Source organism: Pan paniscus, chromosome 12 (genome assembly GCF_029289425.2).
Source record: "Pan paniscus chromosome 12, NHGRI_mPanPan1-v2.0_pri, whole genome shotgun sequence".
Lineage (NCBI taxonomy): Eukaryota > Metazoa > Chordata > Mammalia > Primates > Hominidae > Pan > Pan paniscus.
The window spans coordinates 98819281-98834411 of record NC_073261.2 but is presented as its reverse complement, the minus strand read 5'-3'; the positions used below and the strand labels follow the sequence as shown (position 1 = coordinate 98834411).

Below are 15131 nucleotides of genomic sequence, written 5' to 3'. Positions count from 1 at the left end.
CAGAGCTATTGCGCTTAAGTGGGAGCTCCAGATAAGTAAGACACTCTTCAGAGGTTGGTGGGAAGTAGGGCTTTACACCATGGATCAATCTCCTGCTGCTTATATATTCTCCTTTGCCAGTGACCTTTGTACTGTAGTCATTTCATGGGTGTGAAGTCATGTGGCAAATTACTTGACTAAGGGAGCAGCCTCATCATAGCTCTGTGTCTGTGACAGTCAGCATTGTTCTTGTCCATTCAAAATCTGTTCTGAATACCTCTTTCTTATTGTTATATGCTTACATATTCATTTTGTGGTAATTTTTATTTTGCCAGAGGTTTCTTTGTCAGTATCATGGTATTTTTAGATAAAACCTTGGGACTCCCTGGAATAGATGTGTATAATTATTCTTTCTTCCTAGGACTGAAACTCAGACTACAGGTGCAGAAAACAAAGCTAAAAAGCTTACATTGCCTCTATTTGGTGCCATGAAAGGAGGAAGCAAATTCAAATTAAAAACTGGAACAGTAGGGGTAAGTTGTGAGTCAGGGTGTTAAACTTTTAGCCCTTGAGTTATCCCTGAGCTAATTTTTCTCTTTTCTTTTTTGAAACTACAAATGACTCATTCCATAGTAATGTGAGAAAGGGCTGTGGGCTTGGTATGATCACATCTTTCCCAGAACTTGGTTCTTGGATTCTTTTTTTTTTTTTTTTTGGAGACAGAGTCTCACTCTGTCACCAGGCTGGAGTGCAGTGGCGCGATCTCGGCTGACTGCAACTTCCGCCTCCCGGGTTCAAGCAATTCTCCTGCCTCAGCCTCTCGAGTAGCTGGGACTACAGGCGTGCTCCACCATGCCCAGCTAATTTTTGTATTTTTAGTAGGATGGGACTTCACCATGTTGGCCAGGATGGTCTCCATCTCTTGACCTTGTGATCCACCTGCCTTGGCCTCCCAAAATGCTGGGTTTATAGGCATGAGCCATTGTGCCTGGCCGGTTTGTGGATTCTTTTTCTCAGCTTAGAGTTATCAAGAATTGATGAATTAATTTATGCCAATCAATTTGCAAGTAAATGGTTTGTAAATTAGAATAATAGTTTATTAATTTCTCATGAATGTTGCATTTAAGAATGGGTCTCCTGCATTAAATGCTTTTCCCCAGGTGGATAGATGTAGTGTTCAGACTCACCAACATTTGTTAAGAACATAGTGTGTGCACTTGCCTCTGCCATATGATTTTTCTTCATTTAATCCTTCCAACACCTTTTGCTGTGTGGGAATTATTGCCTCTTACAAATGAGGCAAGAGAGTCAGAGAAGTTAAATACCAGATCACACCAGCGTTATGTAACTAAGCTGGTAATCAGATCCAGGTCTGTCTCTTGAGCTTTATGATTTCCCTGCTACCCTACAATATATGTCTGTCTGTATGTTTTTGCTTTATCTATATTCCTATTCATAGATTCAGCTTTTAAAAGGTTTTCATTACCCCTAAGAGCTGAACCTTGAGTATTAGTTTGCTAGGGCCACCATAACAAAATACTAGGGATTGGGCAGCTTAAACAACAGAAATTTATTTGCTCACAGTTGCCAGCAGGGTTGGTTTCCTCTAAGGCCTCTCTGCTTACCAATGGCTGCCCTCTTGCTGGCTCTTCAGATGGCCATCCCTCTGTGCACTTGCACTCCTGGTGTCTCTTCTTCTTCTTATAAGGACACGAGTCATACTGAGTTAGGGCCCCACCCTAATAGTGTCATTTTAATTCAGTTTAATTTAATTTACAGTCATATTCTGAGGTACTGGGGCTTGGGACTTCAAACATGAATTTGGGCAGCAGGGGCCACAATTTATCCAAAACACCCTGAATTAGGGTATACTGCCCTCTGGTGGCAGAAGTCTGAAGTCCTAGCTATGTATTCTTTTTGTTTGTTTTGAGAGACAGTCTCACACTGTCGCCCAGGCTGCAGTGCAGTGGCCATCTCGGCTCACTGCAACCTCCTCCTCCCGGGTTCAAGCGATTCTCCCGCCTCAGCTTCCCGAGTAGCTGGGATTACAGGCATCCACCACCACGCCCAACTAATTTTTTGTATTTTTTTTTAGTAGAGACAGTTTTTCACCATGGCCAGACTGGTCTCGAACTCCTGACCTCATGATTCACCTGCCTCGGCCTCACTATGTATTCTGAATGAGTAATGGTTTACCTAACAAGTAGGCTTTTCAATCTGTTGCGGTGGGGACTTAGGTTTTAAATAGAAAACTTTTTACTAAAAAGCCCTCCTTAGAGAATTTTAGAACTAAGTCCTATATTTAAAAGATAATATAGGCCAGGCGCGGTGGCTCATACCTGTTATCCCAGCACTTTGGGAGGCCGAGGTGGGTGGATTGCTTGAGCTCACTAGTCGAGACCAGCCTGGGCAACATGGTGAAACCCCGTCTCTACTAAAAATACAAAAATTAGCTGAGCACGGTGGCCTGCACACCTATAACCCCAGCTACTCAGGAGGCTGAGGCAGGAGAATCGCTTGAACCGGGGAGGCAGAGGTTTCAGTGAGCTGAGATCGCACCACTGCACTCCAGCCTGGGCCACAGAGCAAGACTGTGTCTCAAAAAAAAAAAAAAAAAAAAAAAAAGATATAACCAAGATATGCTTTGGTTCCTTCCCTGTATTCCATAACTGTGATCAACCTTTTCTAATAAATACTTTTATTGAATGGCTTTGATTAGAATATTTAGCTTTATTCTTTGAGAAATGTCTTCCTCCTTTTCCTCAGGATCTGTTTGATGGATTTACATACCTTGTTTCCTTGAAATTACTCCAAGTCTAAAATGAAAAAGCAGCACAAATGACTTATTTCTGATTGTCTGATTTATTCCTTAGAAGATTTTGTAATCAATTGAAATCCTTTAATATCATGAGTTATAACAGTCCAGAATTCCTGTAGCTGGCACTCATCTGAAACAACTATTTTAGTTCCTTACAAGCTATTTTCAAGTGTTTTGTATTTAGTAATCTTTGACTCTAGGAACTAATAAAGACACTTGTTTAGGGTCTATAGAGGGGTAAACTTTCATGTCAAAGTCCCACCTCCAGCAGACTTCTGTGGAGTTCATCAACCTAAAAAGAGTAAACATTCAATACATTTAGATTGACCTCCTTGAAAAGATTTTTCTCTTGTTGTCATTAAGTAGAACTACTTGTTCATGGTTTTGTTTCCCTCTTAGAAGTTACCCCCTAAGCGTCCAGAACTCCCTCCAACTCTAATGAGAATGAAAGATGAGCCTGAAGTAGAAGAGGAGGAGGAAGAGGAAGAGGAAGAAGAGAAAGAAAAGGAGGAGCATGAAAAGAAAAAACTGGAGGATGGAAGCCTCAGTAGGCCACAGCCAGAGATAGAGCCAGAAGCAGCAGTGCAGGAAATGAGGCCTCCCACAGATCTCACACATTTTAAAGAAACCCAAACCCATGGTAATATCTTTCTTCTCCTTCCTGTGTTGTTCAGTGGGCAGTTACATTGATTGTGGATAGGTTTTAAAAAGCAAGGCCAGTTCTTGTCTGTGCATTTGACTTTGTATGTGATATACTGACTCTGTAGCAAGCAAACATACTTTCTTGGTCTTCTTCCTTTGACCGCCAGTCATTATTTGTCTTCATTGCAAATTAAGGGCAGTTATTTCCAATCCATTCCAGAATTACAGAAAATTGAAGGCTATGGAATCTGAAACCATAGCTGCTGTGGAATAATCCTGAGCTGCTGCCACTGTGTGAGTTGGAGGGCAGTGGAATAGGGTACATGATGGGGCCTGATCAGGTGGTCTCCGGATAAGTCAACCCCTATTCATTTTTTCCTCCATCCCTAAAACAGAGGCCAAACCATAATTGTACCCATTGGACTAAAGTTCTCAAGAAGGATCTTGCTTCATTCATTTTTTTGTGTTTGGAACCTAGCACAAAACCTGACACATATCCACCTGCCTCAGCAAATATTTGATGAAAAATGTTGAAAGATGGAATAGATTGATATTCATATAGATATATGCATCAATTAATTCTGTATTTTCTATATATATATTCTAATTACAAAGGGTTATATGTTCATTTTAGAAACTATAGATCATACATAAAAGTCCAAAGGAAAAAAAAGAAATCCCCACAATCCCACCCCTAAAGATCATTGTTTATCTTTTTAGTATCCTTTCATCCCTTGTCAACTGCAGGGGTTATTTTCCTGCTGGTTGGCCAAACTGGTTAGGAAGATAAAGATCTCAGAAAATAAGGAGTATGAGGAGAAACAATAAAAACTGGCACAGAATATATGGGAATGCATGCATGTCTACTTCCACAACAAACCAGGCTTGGCTACATAAAAACTCCAGGCCTGGTATGTAGCCCTTCTCTTGAATCACCTTCATTTGTCTGGGAAACAGAAAACTTACTGTTTCCTCATCTGTGAGAGGTAAGTGTTCTGTATCTGCATTTGTCCTTTTCAAAAAGGTACTTACATGAGCTTGGTCTTTGGGCCATATATTGTGAAGGTGGATATAAACAGGTCAGCAGGCGGGGAGCAATAAGTATTATAATTTTTTTGTTTAACAGACCAAAGTAAGTATGTGTGTGTAAAAATAGCTTAGATTTTGAAACTTGGTTTATAAGATTAAATAATTAGTAAATTTGGCCAGGCACAGTGGCTCACGCCTGTAATCCCAGCACTTTGGGAGGCTGAGGCGGATGGATCACCTGAGGTCAGGAGTTCGAGACCAGGCTGGCCAACGTGGTGAGACCCTGTCTCTACTAAAAATACAGAAAAAATTAGCTGGGCGTGATGGTGCACGCTTGTAATCACAGGTACTCAGGAGGGCTCTGAGCAGGCAAGAGAATTGCTTGAACCCGGGAGACAGAAGTTGCAGTGAATTGAGATCATGCCACTGCACTCCAGCCTGGGTGATAGAGTGAGACTCTGTCTCAAAAACAAAACAAAACAAAATTAAATAATTAGTAAATTTGCAGTGATGAGGGATTACCCCAGGCCTTTTTTTCCTGTGGTTTGTTTTTATTTTTACTTTAATATTTACTTTTATTGAGACAGAGTCTTACTTTGTTACCCAGGTTGGAGTACTGTGGTGTGATCTTGGCTCACTGCAGCCTTGACCTCCCAAGGCACATGCTTGTAGAGAAAATAGAGTCATAGGGTCTCCCTATGTTGCTCAAGCTGGTCTCAAACTCCTGGCCTCAAGCAATCCTCTCACCTCAGCCTCCCAAAGTGCTGGGATTATAGGCATGAGCCACCATGCCCAGCTTATATATTGCTATTTTATAACCTAGTTTTTTTTTCCTATGCCTTAGACTATTCTTTTTAAAATGTGGTTTCAGAGAAGGAGCATAGTGGTTCATCACATGCATATGCCATAATGTGTTTAGTCAACTCTCAATTGTTAAACATGTAGGTTATTTCTTAATTTTTGCTATTACAAACATATATATAACAAATTTTGGGGCTAGGCTGGGTGACTCACACCTGTAATCCCAACATTTTGGGAGGCCGAAGTAGGAGAATCACTTGAGCCCAGGAGTTTGAAACCAGCCTGGACAAGATAGTGAAACTCTATCTCTACAAAAAATTAAAAAAAAAAAAAAATACTGGCCAGGCATGGTGGTACATGCCTGTAGTCCTAGCTACTCTGCAGGCTGAGGCAGGAGGATCTCTGTAGCCCAGGAATTCAAGGCAGCAGTGAGCTATGATTGCCCCACTGCACTCCAGCTTGGGCAACAGAGAAAAACCCTGTTTCTAAAATAATAATAAATTTTGGTGGTCATCTCTGATTTTTAAAAAAATATGTTCTGGGAGTAGAATTTCTAGGCCAAGGAGTATGTACATTTTTGAGGCTTTTGGTAAGTATTGCTAAAAAGTTTTACCTCAATGTTGGCTAGTGTTTTAAGTGGAAAATTGGCAGTCTTCTGTAATACATTTGAAACATATTTATTTAAAACCTTAAGATTAGTTGAAGCTGATGATAATAAAACTGGATGATTATGTACTTAGCTTCTCTTTCTCTTGTTTTTGTTTTTGTTTGTTTGGCTTTCCACCATGAATTAAATCATGACAATATGCTTTGATATTGCTTTTTATAGAAAACATGTCTCAACTTAGCAAGGAAGAACAGAATAAAGATTATCAAGACTGTAGCAAAACCACTTCATTGTGTGCAGGACCCTCAGGCAAGTAGTACGGCAGCCTTCATTGCTGCTCTGCACACAGGTGGCTGACTGGTTTCATAAGGGAGGGGTTGGCAGCTGACCTGAAGGCAGCACAGAGAATGGTCCTTTAGTTATGTTGCCACTAGGCCCCTGGACAAAGTTGGAACATAAGAGAGGTTTGTATTTGGTGCCATCCCATTTGCCTTTCTTTTACTCCTCTTCCACCTTCTGGGGTTCCCTCTCCCTCCCCCACAAAGCACCTAATGCCTTGATACTTCCCTCTGGCTGTGCAAAGCTCTCCACAATTTTACATCTCCCAAAGTCAAATATGTACCTATTATGGGAGTGATTCCAAAACTATCTTAAAAGAAATTGTTAAAAGGACTGCTTTACTCTGGTTTTACCTGTAATGGTTAAACTGTGGACTAGTAAAATCAGCCTCATTTTTTTTTAACTTGTTCGCATAATGTGGTTATATTCAAACTTGTAGAACAGCCTTAGGATTTAAAAACTAGGGTTATTCATCCAGGAAAAATTTTCTCTTGATATAGTTTTTACAGCAGTAGAAGGAATTGTTAAGAATTGCATTGTCATGAGCATCTTTTCTTCAGTAATTGTAATGTTCTTTTAGGAAGAATTTTGCCTTTTTATTTTACTTATACTGAAAATAGCTATTGCCGGGTTTTTTTTTTTTTCTTAAATTAGCATCAAAGAATGAATATGAGAAAAGCAGAGGTGAACTGAAGAAAAAGAAAACACCTGGTCCAGGCAAAGTAAGTATTTCACTTGTCTGGGAGTAAAAATGAATCCCTTTGTCATGGACCACATCCAGAAAAGTGAATCTTTGGAGACTGACTTAACAGAGTTCCCAGCAGCCTTATTCCCCTCTCCTAGAAATCTAGATGCTTTGATTTTTGTTTTTGAATTTTCTGTTGTCTTTATCACTCTTTTCCCTATAACTGCTCACATACAAACTATCTCTTTTATTAGTTTATGAATCTTTTTTATATCCTAATTTGCCATATAAAGACATTTGAATAACATATTCTTATTTTCCTCCTTTTATTACACAAAAGGTAGGATGTAATGTACTCCATTCTACGTCTGTTTTTTTGTTTTATTTATTTATTTATTTAAACCACTCATGGAAATTATTTTGTAACAGTATATTGAGAGTTTCTCACCATATGGAGGACCTTATCTAACCAGTTCCTTACAGATGGACACTTGCGTTGTTTTTAGTCTTTTATTACAATAATACTATAATGAACAACCTTGTATATATATAATTTTATGTGGATATAGTAAGCTCCCAGAAGTGCTAGGCTGTGTCAGGAGGTCCCCAAGACCACTCACAGGTTAGGTCATTCACAAGAGGACCAAGGTCTCAGCGTATGATTGTACTTGCATCTATGATATACTACAGCAAAAGGACACCAGGCACCATCAGCAAAGGGAGAAGGAACATGGGGCAAAATATGGTGGAAACCTGGCACAGGCTTCCAAGGATGTCTTCCAGTAGAGTCACACAGGACATGCTTAATTCCCCTAAGAACAAGTTGTGGCAACACTTGCGAAATGTTGCTAACTAAGGAAGCTCATTAGAGACTCAGTGCCCAGGGTTTTTATTGGCAACTGATCACATAGGCATTCCCTGCCTGGCATCTACCAAAATTCAGACTTCCAGAAGGAAAGCAGGTGTTCAGCATGAATCATATTGTTTGTACAAACAGTTTAGGCACAATGAGCCATTCTTGTCAGTTAGGGTAGCAGAAACCTTCCCAAAGTCTAGATTCCCAGATGCCAGCCAAGGGCAAACCTTGCAAATAGGTTTTCAAAGGATAGCAGTCAGCCTTGCTCTGTTAACTTTTCTAAACCTTGGCCAAAAGGTAAATGCCAAATTTCCCTCTATGGGGGCTGTACCATTTAGCACTCATACCTGCAGTGTGTTAACTGCCCCTTTTAAAGAGTGTCATGTAACTCACTGGCTGAAAATCAGCTTGTGATGCTTTATGGAAAAAAGGTTCAGAGAGAGAATATTCCCCCAAGTAGGTTACTTATGTCAAGATCATTAATAGAAACTGTTCTCCGTTAGTTTTTGTTTGCTAACAGGCATAAGGACAATAGTTCTTAGAGTTAAAATTATACCTATATATATAATTTTTAAAAAATAGCTTTTGGGTTACAAATGGTTCTTTGGTTACATAGATGAATCATATAGTGATGAAATCTGAGATTTTAGTGCACCTGTCACCCAAGTAGTGTACATTGTACCCAATATGCAATTTTTTATTCCTCATCCCTTTCCCAGCCTCCTCCGAGTCTCCAAAGTCCATCATACCACTCTGTATGCCTTTGCATACCCATAGCTTAGCTCCCACTTATAAGTGAGAACATATGGTATTTGGTTTTCCACTCCTAAGTTACTTTGCTTAAAATAATGGCCTCTAGCTCCAAGTTGCTGCAAAAAAATATTATTTTTTATTTTTATTTTTATTTTTGAGACCGAGTCTTGCTCTGTCACCCAGGCTGGAGTGCAGTGGTGTGATCATGGCTCACTGCAAGCTTCAACCTCTTGGGCTCAAGTGATCCTCCCACCTCAGACTCCTGAGTAGCTGGGACTACAGTTGTGCACCACAATGCCCGGCTAATTTTTGTGGGTTTTTTTGTAGAAATAAGTCTTGTTTTGTTGCCCGGGCTGGTCTCAAACTCCTAGCTTCAAATGATCCTGGGATGCTGACTTTTATTGAATGCTTTTTCTGCATCTATTGAGATGATCATATGGTTTTTGTTTTTAATTCTGTTGCTGTGATGTATCATATTTATTGACTTGCATATGTTAAACCATCCCAGCATCCCTGGGATGAAACCCACTTGATCATGGTGTATTGAATAGGGTGTATTATTTTTCTGATATGCTGTTGGATTCAGTTTACTAGTCTTTCATTGAGGATTTTTGCGTCTGTGTTCACCAGGGATATTGGTCTCTAGTTTTCTGTTTTTTTGTTATGTCCTTTCCTAGTTTTTGTATCAGGGCGATATTAGCTTCATAGAATGAGTTAGGGAGGATTCCTTTCTCATTCTTTTGGAATACTTTCAGTAAGATTGGTACCAATTCTTCCTTGAATGTCTGGTAGAATCTGACTGTGAATCCTTCTGGTCCTGGGCTTTTTTTTTTGTTGGTGGTAATATTTTTTAATTACTGACTCAATCTCACTGCTTTTTATTGGTTTGGTCAGGATTTCTGTTTCTTCCTGATTCAATCTAGGAGGGTTGTGTGTTTCCAGGAATTTATCCATTTCTACTAGATGTTCTAGTTTGTGTGCATAGAGGTGTTCATAGTAGTCTCAAAGGATCTTTTGTATTTCTGTGGTGTTGCTTGTAATGTCTCCATTTTCATTTCTAATTGAACTAATATAGAATCTTCTTTTCTTGTCTAATCTAGCTAATGATCTATCAATTTAGTTTATCTTTTCAAAAACCACCTTTTTTTCATTGATCTTTTGCAGTTTCTTTTGTTTCAATTTCATTTAGTTCTGCTCTGATCTTTGTTATTTCTTTTATGCTAGCTTTGGGTTTAATCTGTTCTTTTTTTTTTTTTTTTTTTTTTTGAGACAGAGTCTCATTCTGTTGCCCAGGGAGTGCAGTGGTGCGATCTCAGCTCACTGCAACCTCTGCCTCCCGGGTTCAAGCAATTTTCCTGCCTCAGCTCTCCTGAATAGCTGGGATTACAGGCGTGTGTCACCACGCCCAGCTAATTTTTGTACTTTTGTTAGAAGCAGGATTTCACCATGTTGACCAGGCTCGTCTTGAACTCCTGGACTCAAGCGATCTGCCCACCCCAGCCTCTCAAAGTGCTGGGATTATAGGTATGAGCCACCGCGCCCAGCCTCATTTGGTCTGTTCTTGTTCCTCTAGTTCCTTGAGGTGTGACATTAGGTTGTCAATTTGTGATCTTTCAGACTTTTCTCTCTCTCTCTCTCTCTTTTTTAAATAGAGATGAGGTCTTGCTATGTTATCCAGGCTGGTCTTGAACTCCTGAGCTCAAGCAATCCTCCTGCCTTGGCCTTTCAAAGTGCTGGGGTTATAGGCGTGAGTCACCATGCCTGGCTCAAGACTTCTTGATGTAGGCATTTAGCACTATAAATTTTTCCTCTTAGCACTGCTTTTGCTGTATCCCAGAGGTTTTGATAACTTGTGTCACTATTATTTATTTTGAAGAATTTTTAAATTTCCAGTGATTTCATTGTTAACCCAAAAATCATTTAGAAGCAGATTGTTTAATTTCCATGTATTTGTATAGTTTTGAAGGTTCCTTTTCAAGTTGGTTTCTAGTTTTATTCGACTGTGGTCTGAAAAGATACTTGATATGATTTCAATTTTTTTAAATTTGAGATTTGTTTTGTGGTCTATCATATGGTCTATCTTGGAGAATATTCCAGGCACTGATGAGAAGATTGTATATTCTGCAGTTCTGGAGTAGATGTTCTGTAAATATGTTAGTTGATTTGTTCTGGAGTATAGTATAGGTCCAGTGTTTGTTGACTTTCTGCCTTGATGATCTGTTTACTGTTGTCAGTGGAGTGTGAAGTCTTCCACTATCATTGTGTTGCTGTCTTTCTCTTTTGTTAGGTCTGGTAGTAGTTGTTTTATGAATCTGGGAGCTCCAGTTTTAGGTGCATATATATTTAGGATTGTAATATCTTCTTGTTGGGTTGATCCTTTTATAATTATAAATAGCCTTCTTTGTCTTTTTTTCAGTGTTGTTGCTTTAAATTCTATTTTATTTGATATAAGAATAGCTACTCCTGCTTGCATTTGGCTTCCATTTGTATGGAATATCTTTTTCCACTCCTTTACCTTTAGTCTATAAGAAGCCTCACATGTTAAATGAGTCTCTTGAAGATGGCAGATATTTGGTTTGCGATTTATTTATTTATTTATTTATTTATTTATTTATTTATTTATTTATTGAGACGGAATCTCGCTCTGTAGCTCAGGCTGGAGTGCAGTGGTGTGATCTCAGCTCACTGTAACCTCTGCCTCCCGGGTTCAAGTGATTCTCCTGCCTCAGCCTCCTGAGTAGCTGGGACTACAGGCACACACCACCACACTTGGCTAATTTTTGTATTTTTAGTAGAGATGGGGTTTTGCAACGTTAGCCAGACTGGTCTTGAATTCCTGACCTCAGGTGATCCACCCACCTCAGCCTCCCCAAGTGCTGGGATTACAGGTGTGAGCCACTGAGCCCAGCCTGTGATTTTTTTTTTTTTTTTTTGAGTGGAGTATTTAGACCATTTACATTGAATGTTAATATTGAGATGTGAGGTACTGTTACAGTCATCATGTTGATTGTTACCTAGATACTTTTCTTCCTTCATTACATTATTGTTTTATAGGCCCTGTGAGTTTTATGCTTTCAAGAGGTTCTATTCTGGTGCATGCCAACCTTTTGTTTTAAGATTTAGAACTCCTTTTTGCATTTCTTGTAGGTCTGGTCTGGTAGTGACAAATTCCCTCAGCATGTGCTTGTCTGAAAAAGACTTTATTTCTCTTTCATTCATGAAACTTAGTTTTGTTGGATACAAAATTCTTGACTAATGTTTATTCTGCTTAAGGAGGCTAACAATAGGAACCCAATCCCTTCTGCAGTTGTAAGGTTTCTGGAGAGAAATTCTTGTGAATAAAACAATCCATCTTTTCTTTTTAGCTTCCACCAACACTTTCTTCCAAATATCCTGAAGATGACCCAGACTACTGTGTGTGGGTCCCACCTGAAGGTAGATTGTTTTTACTTTTTTTTCCTCTAAGGTTCATTTATTTATATTTTTGAATAGGTAATATAGATTTAAGGTTCAACATAAGAAAGTTACAAGAGTATGTAGTGATAATTTGTATACCATGTTTGGATCCTTATTCAAACAAACGACTGTTTAAAAAAATTATTAGCCAGTCAGATAATTTTGAACACTACCTGGATATTTGATGATACTAAGAAATTATTTTTTATTTTTTTAAAGTGTGAATGATGTTGAGTTATGTTTTTTGGAAAAAGTCCTTGTCTTCTAGGAATATATACGGAAGTGTTTACAGGTGTAATGTTATCTGGGTTTTACCAAGTCAAAAGAAAGGAAAACAATTCTGGCTGTGCCTCAGCTACTCGGTTGTTTTCCTCACAAGACAACCAATTGTTGTTAGTTTCTTATGGATACTTATATATAAAATGCTAAGTAGAGAGGAGCATCTATAGAAAAAAAATCATAAAAGTTAACCTGCTGGATCAAAGGTATAAACATTTTAAAGATATTATAAATTGCATTCTATAGAGATTGTACCAGTTTTATGCTCATACACACACCCTTAAAGCAATGTATGAGATACTTACTTCCTCATATGTTCATCACAGCTTGAGATTTCTAATATATTAGTAACTAATAGAATTTAGTTACTTGAGATGTCTGCTTTTTCTATGCTAACAAATGTTAGGGTAGAAAGGAAAGAGGGCTGTATTTTGAAATTTCATACAAAAAGTAAAATTTCTACCGTAGAATAAACCTTTTTGTCTATTTTACTTTTTGGCCTACTGATATCTGGATATCTTTTCTCTCCTGACTTTGGAAGAGTAAATAATGTATTTCTTTTTTTATATTCTGATCTAGGTCAAAGTGGAGATGGCAGAACCCATCTTAATGACAAGTATGGCTATTGATTGCTTCAGAATCCCAAAAGAAAACCTTGTGGACCATGTGACATGGAATATTTGGGATAATGTATCAAATTGAATGGCCAGAGAAGTTTAGATGATCATTTGTAAGATCTGGTGACTGGCTTTTCGTTCTGTGTTCTTGGCTTCCTAAATTTATCTGCCCATATGATTCTCATGCATTTGATATTTATGTTTAAAAGTGTTTATATATGTATGTAAAAAGGGAACCATATGTTTTGAGAATTTGTAAAGTGAGAGACATGATCCTATTAAAATAAGAAGGCAAAAATGTTCCTAATATTTTATTTTATTTTATTTTATTATTTTTAAGAGACAGGGTCTTACTCTGTCACCTAGGCTGGGGTACAGTGGTGCAATCCTAGCTCACTGTAGCCTTGAACTCCTGGGCTCAAGCAATCCTCCCACCTCAGCCTCCCAAGTACCTGGGACTATAGGCATGTACCACCACCACACCTGGCTAATTATTTTATTTAAATTTTTTGGAGAGATGAAGTCTTGCCATGTTGCCCAGGCTTGTCTTGAACTCCTGGCCTCAAGTGATCCTCCTGCCTCAGCCTCCCAAAGCACTGGAACCTCATTTTTTTTTTCTTTTTTTCTGAGACAGGGTCTCACTCTGTTGCCAAGAGTGAGTGCAGTGGCATGATCACAGCTTACTGCAGTGGCATGATCACAGCTTACTGCAGTCTCAACTTCCCAGGCTCAAGTGATTCTCCTGCCTCAGCCTCCTGAGTAGCTGGTACTACAGGTACATGCCACTGTGCCTGGCTAATTTTTATATTTATAGAGACGGGGTCTCACCATGTTGCCCAGGCTGGTCTCAAACTCCTGGGCTCAAGCAATCCCGCTCTCCTCAGCCTCCTAAAGTACTAGGATTACAGGCCACTGCATCCGGGACCTAATGTTGGGACCTTATGTTGATTAAAGGTCACAACCTCTTTCCTTAAGACTTAAGGACTATGCTTTTCCTGAGCAATAGGGTGCTTCTGGTGATTGGGTTGCAGAACTCACTGATATTGCCTCCTCAAATAACTGTTGAAATATGAGGTTATGCTATGGGTGTGACTCCAGGTGTCCCTGTCATTCTTGGTACTAAAAGTAGGTTCACAGTGGGGGCTTCCTACAACCTTCAACTATAATCTTCCTACCAGGTTTGAGAATAGACCCTGACTTATCAGGACAAAGTTAACTATGGCACCACCTTGTGCATTCAGGCACTAGTCCTGATGAAAACTCAGCCTGCTGAATGTCCAGAACTCTGACCAATCAGTCATTCCTCCTCTTGTGGAAGGGTGCAAATAAGGCCATGGAATGGAAAGCTGCATGTGTTTTGCCCAGTGTGGGGCTTCTTACCTCTGTGGAGAGGGGAATAGAAAGAATTTCTCTGGGAACAGGAAGAAATGCAAGAAGATGTCTTATTTCCTCCCCTCACCCTCCCCATCATTAGTGCTTCACTTCCATAGAAAGGAAAGCCCAAGAGTGAAGCAAAGTGGAGAGCATTTGGGGTAGGCTGAGGCAGACATAAGCAGCAGGGAGGAAAAATGCTGTGGCTGAGCTAGAGAGTGGATGAGGCTGATGCTTTCCTAAAATGGATTACACAGTATGCACGGAGGTAGGCAGGAAGCAGTAATGAGCAACTTCAGTTATCCTGACAGATGTGGGAAGTCTGGTCTGCTAAAAGTGATAAGTTCTTCATCTCTCAAAAAGGAATGTTGGTATTATGAGAAACTATTATTTTGGACTTCATATAGACCAACAAGGAAAAACTGGTTGATGATGTAAGAAGTGACAGGAATTTGGGTACAGAATGACTATGCCATCTTGGATTAAAACAGTGAACAAAAGTCTGAGCTAGATCAATGATCTTCAGAGGTGAAACGCTATTCAAACAAAATTGTATGTGGGACCCAATACTTGAACAAGTAAAAATATATCTGCTCTGGCTGAAGTGAAGGCAAAGGGATTGGAGAGACACACACACACACCCCGACACCACACCGCACCACTCCTCCCCCTACCCTCACAATGACCCTGAGGAATCCTAGGCACATGTCTTAAATTCTTCAAGTCTCAATTCTGTCATCTGTGAAGCAGGGACAGTAATGCTTCCTGCTCTTGGAACCTCAGATTGTTCTAAGGATCAAATGAGATAATGTAGATGAATTTACAGGGCTTTATAGATGTTAATAGTTGTTATTACAAAAAGGGGATAGATCCTAACATCTGGGCCTGACTTTCCTCAT

The 15131-nt window shown here is 39.4% G+C and overlaps 1 protein-coding gene across 1 annotated transcript in view; it reads left to right on the top strand.

Annotated features, from left to right (window-relative positions):
- The window catches only part of SLC4A1AP (solute carrier family 4 member 1 adaptor protein), a 31532-nt gene extending 18373 nt beyond the window's left edge, over positions 1-13159 (top strand). The window contains exons 9-14 of the mRNA XM_003827114.5: positions 401-512; positions 3197-3437; positions 6099-6185; positions 6870-6937; positions 11875-11944; positions 12824-13159. Of these exons, the coding sequence (XP_003827162.2) occupies positions 401-512; positions 3197-3437; positions 6099-6185; positions 6870-6937; positions 11875-11944; positions 12824-12873 (628 nt within the window). The 3' untranslated portion in view covers positions 12874-13159. The remainder of the gene's footprint in view (positions 1-400; positions 513-3196; positions 3438-6098; positions 6186-6869; positions 6938-11874; positions 11945-12823) is intronic.
- The last annotated feature ends 1972 nt before the right edge of the window (positions 13160-15131 follow it).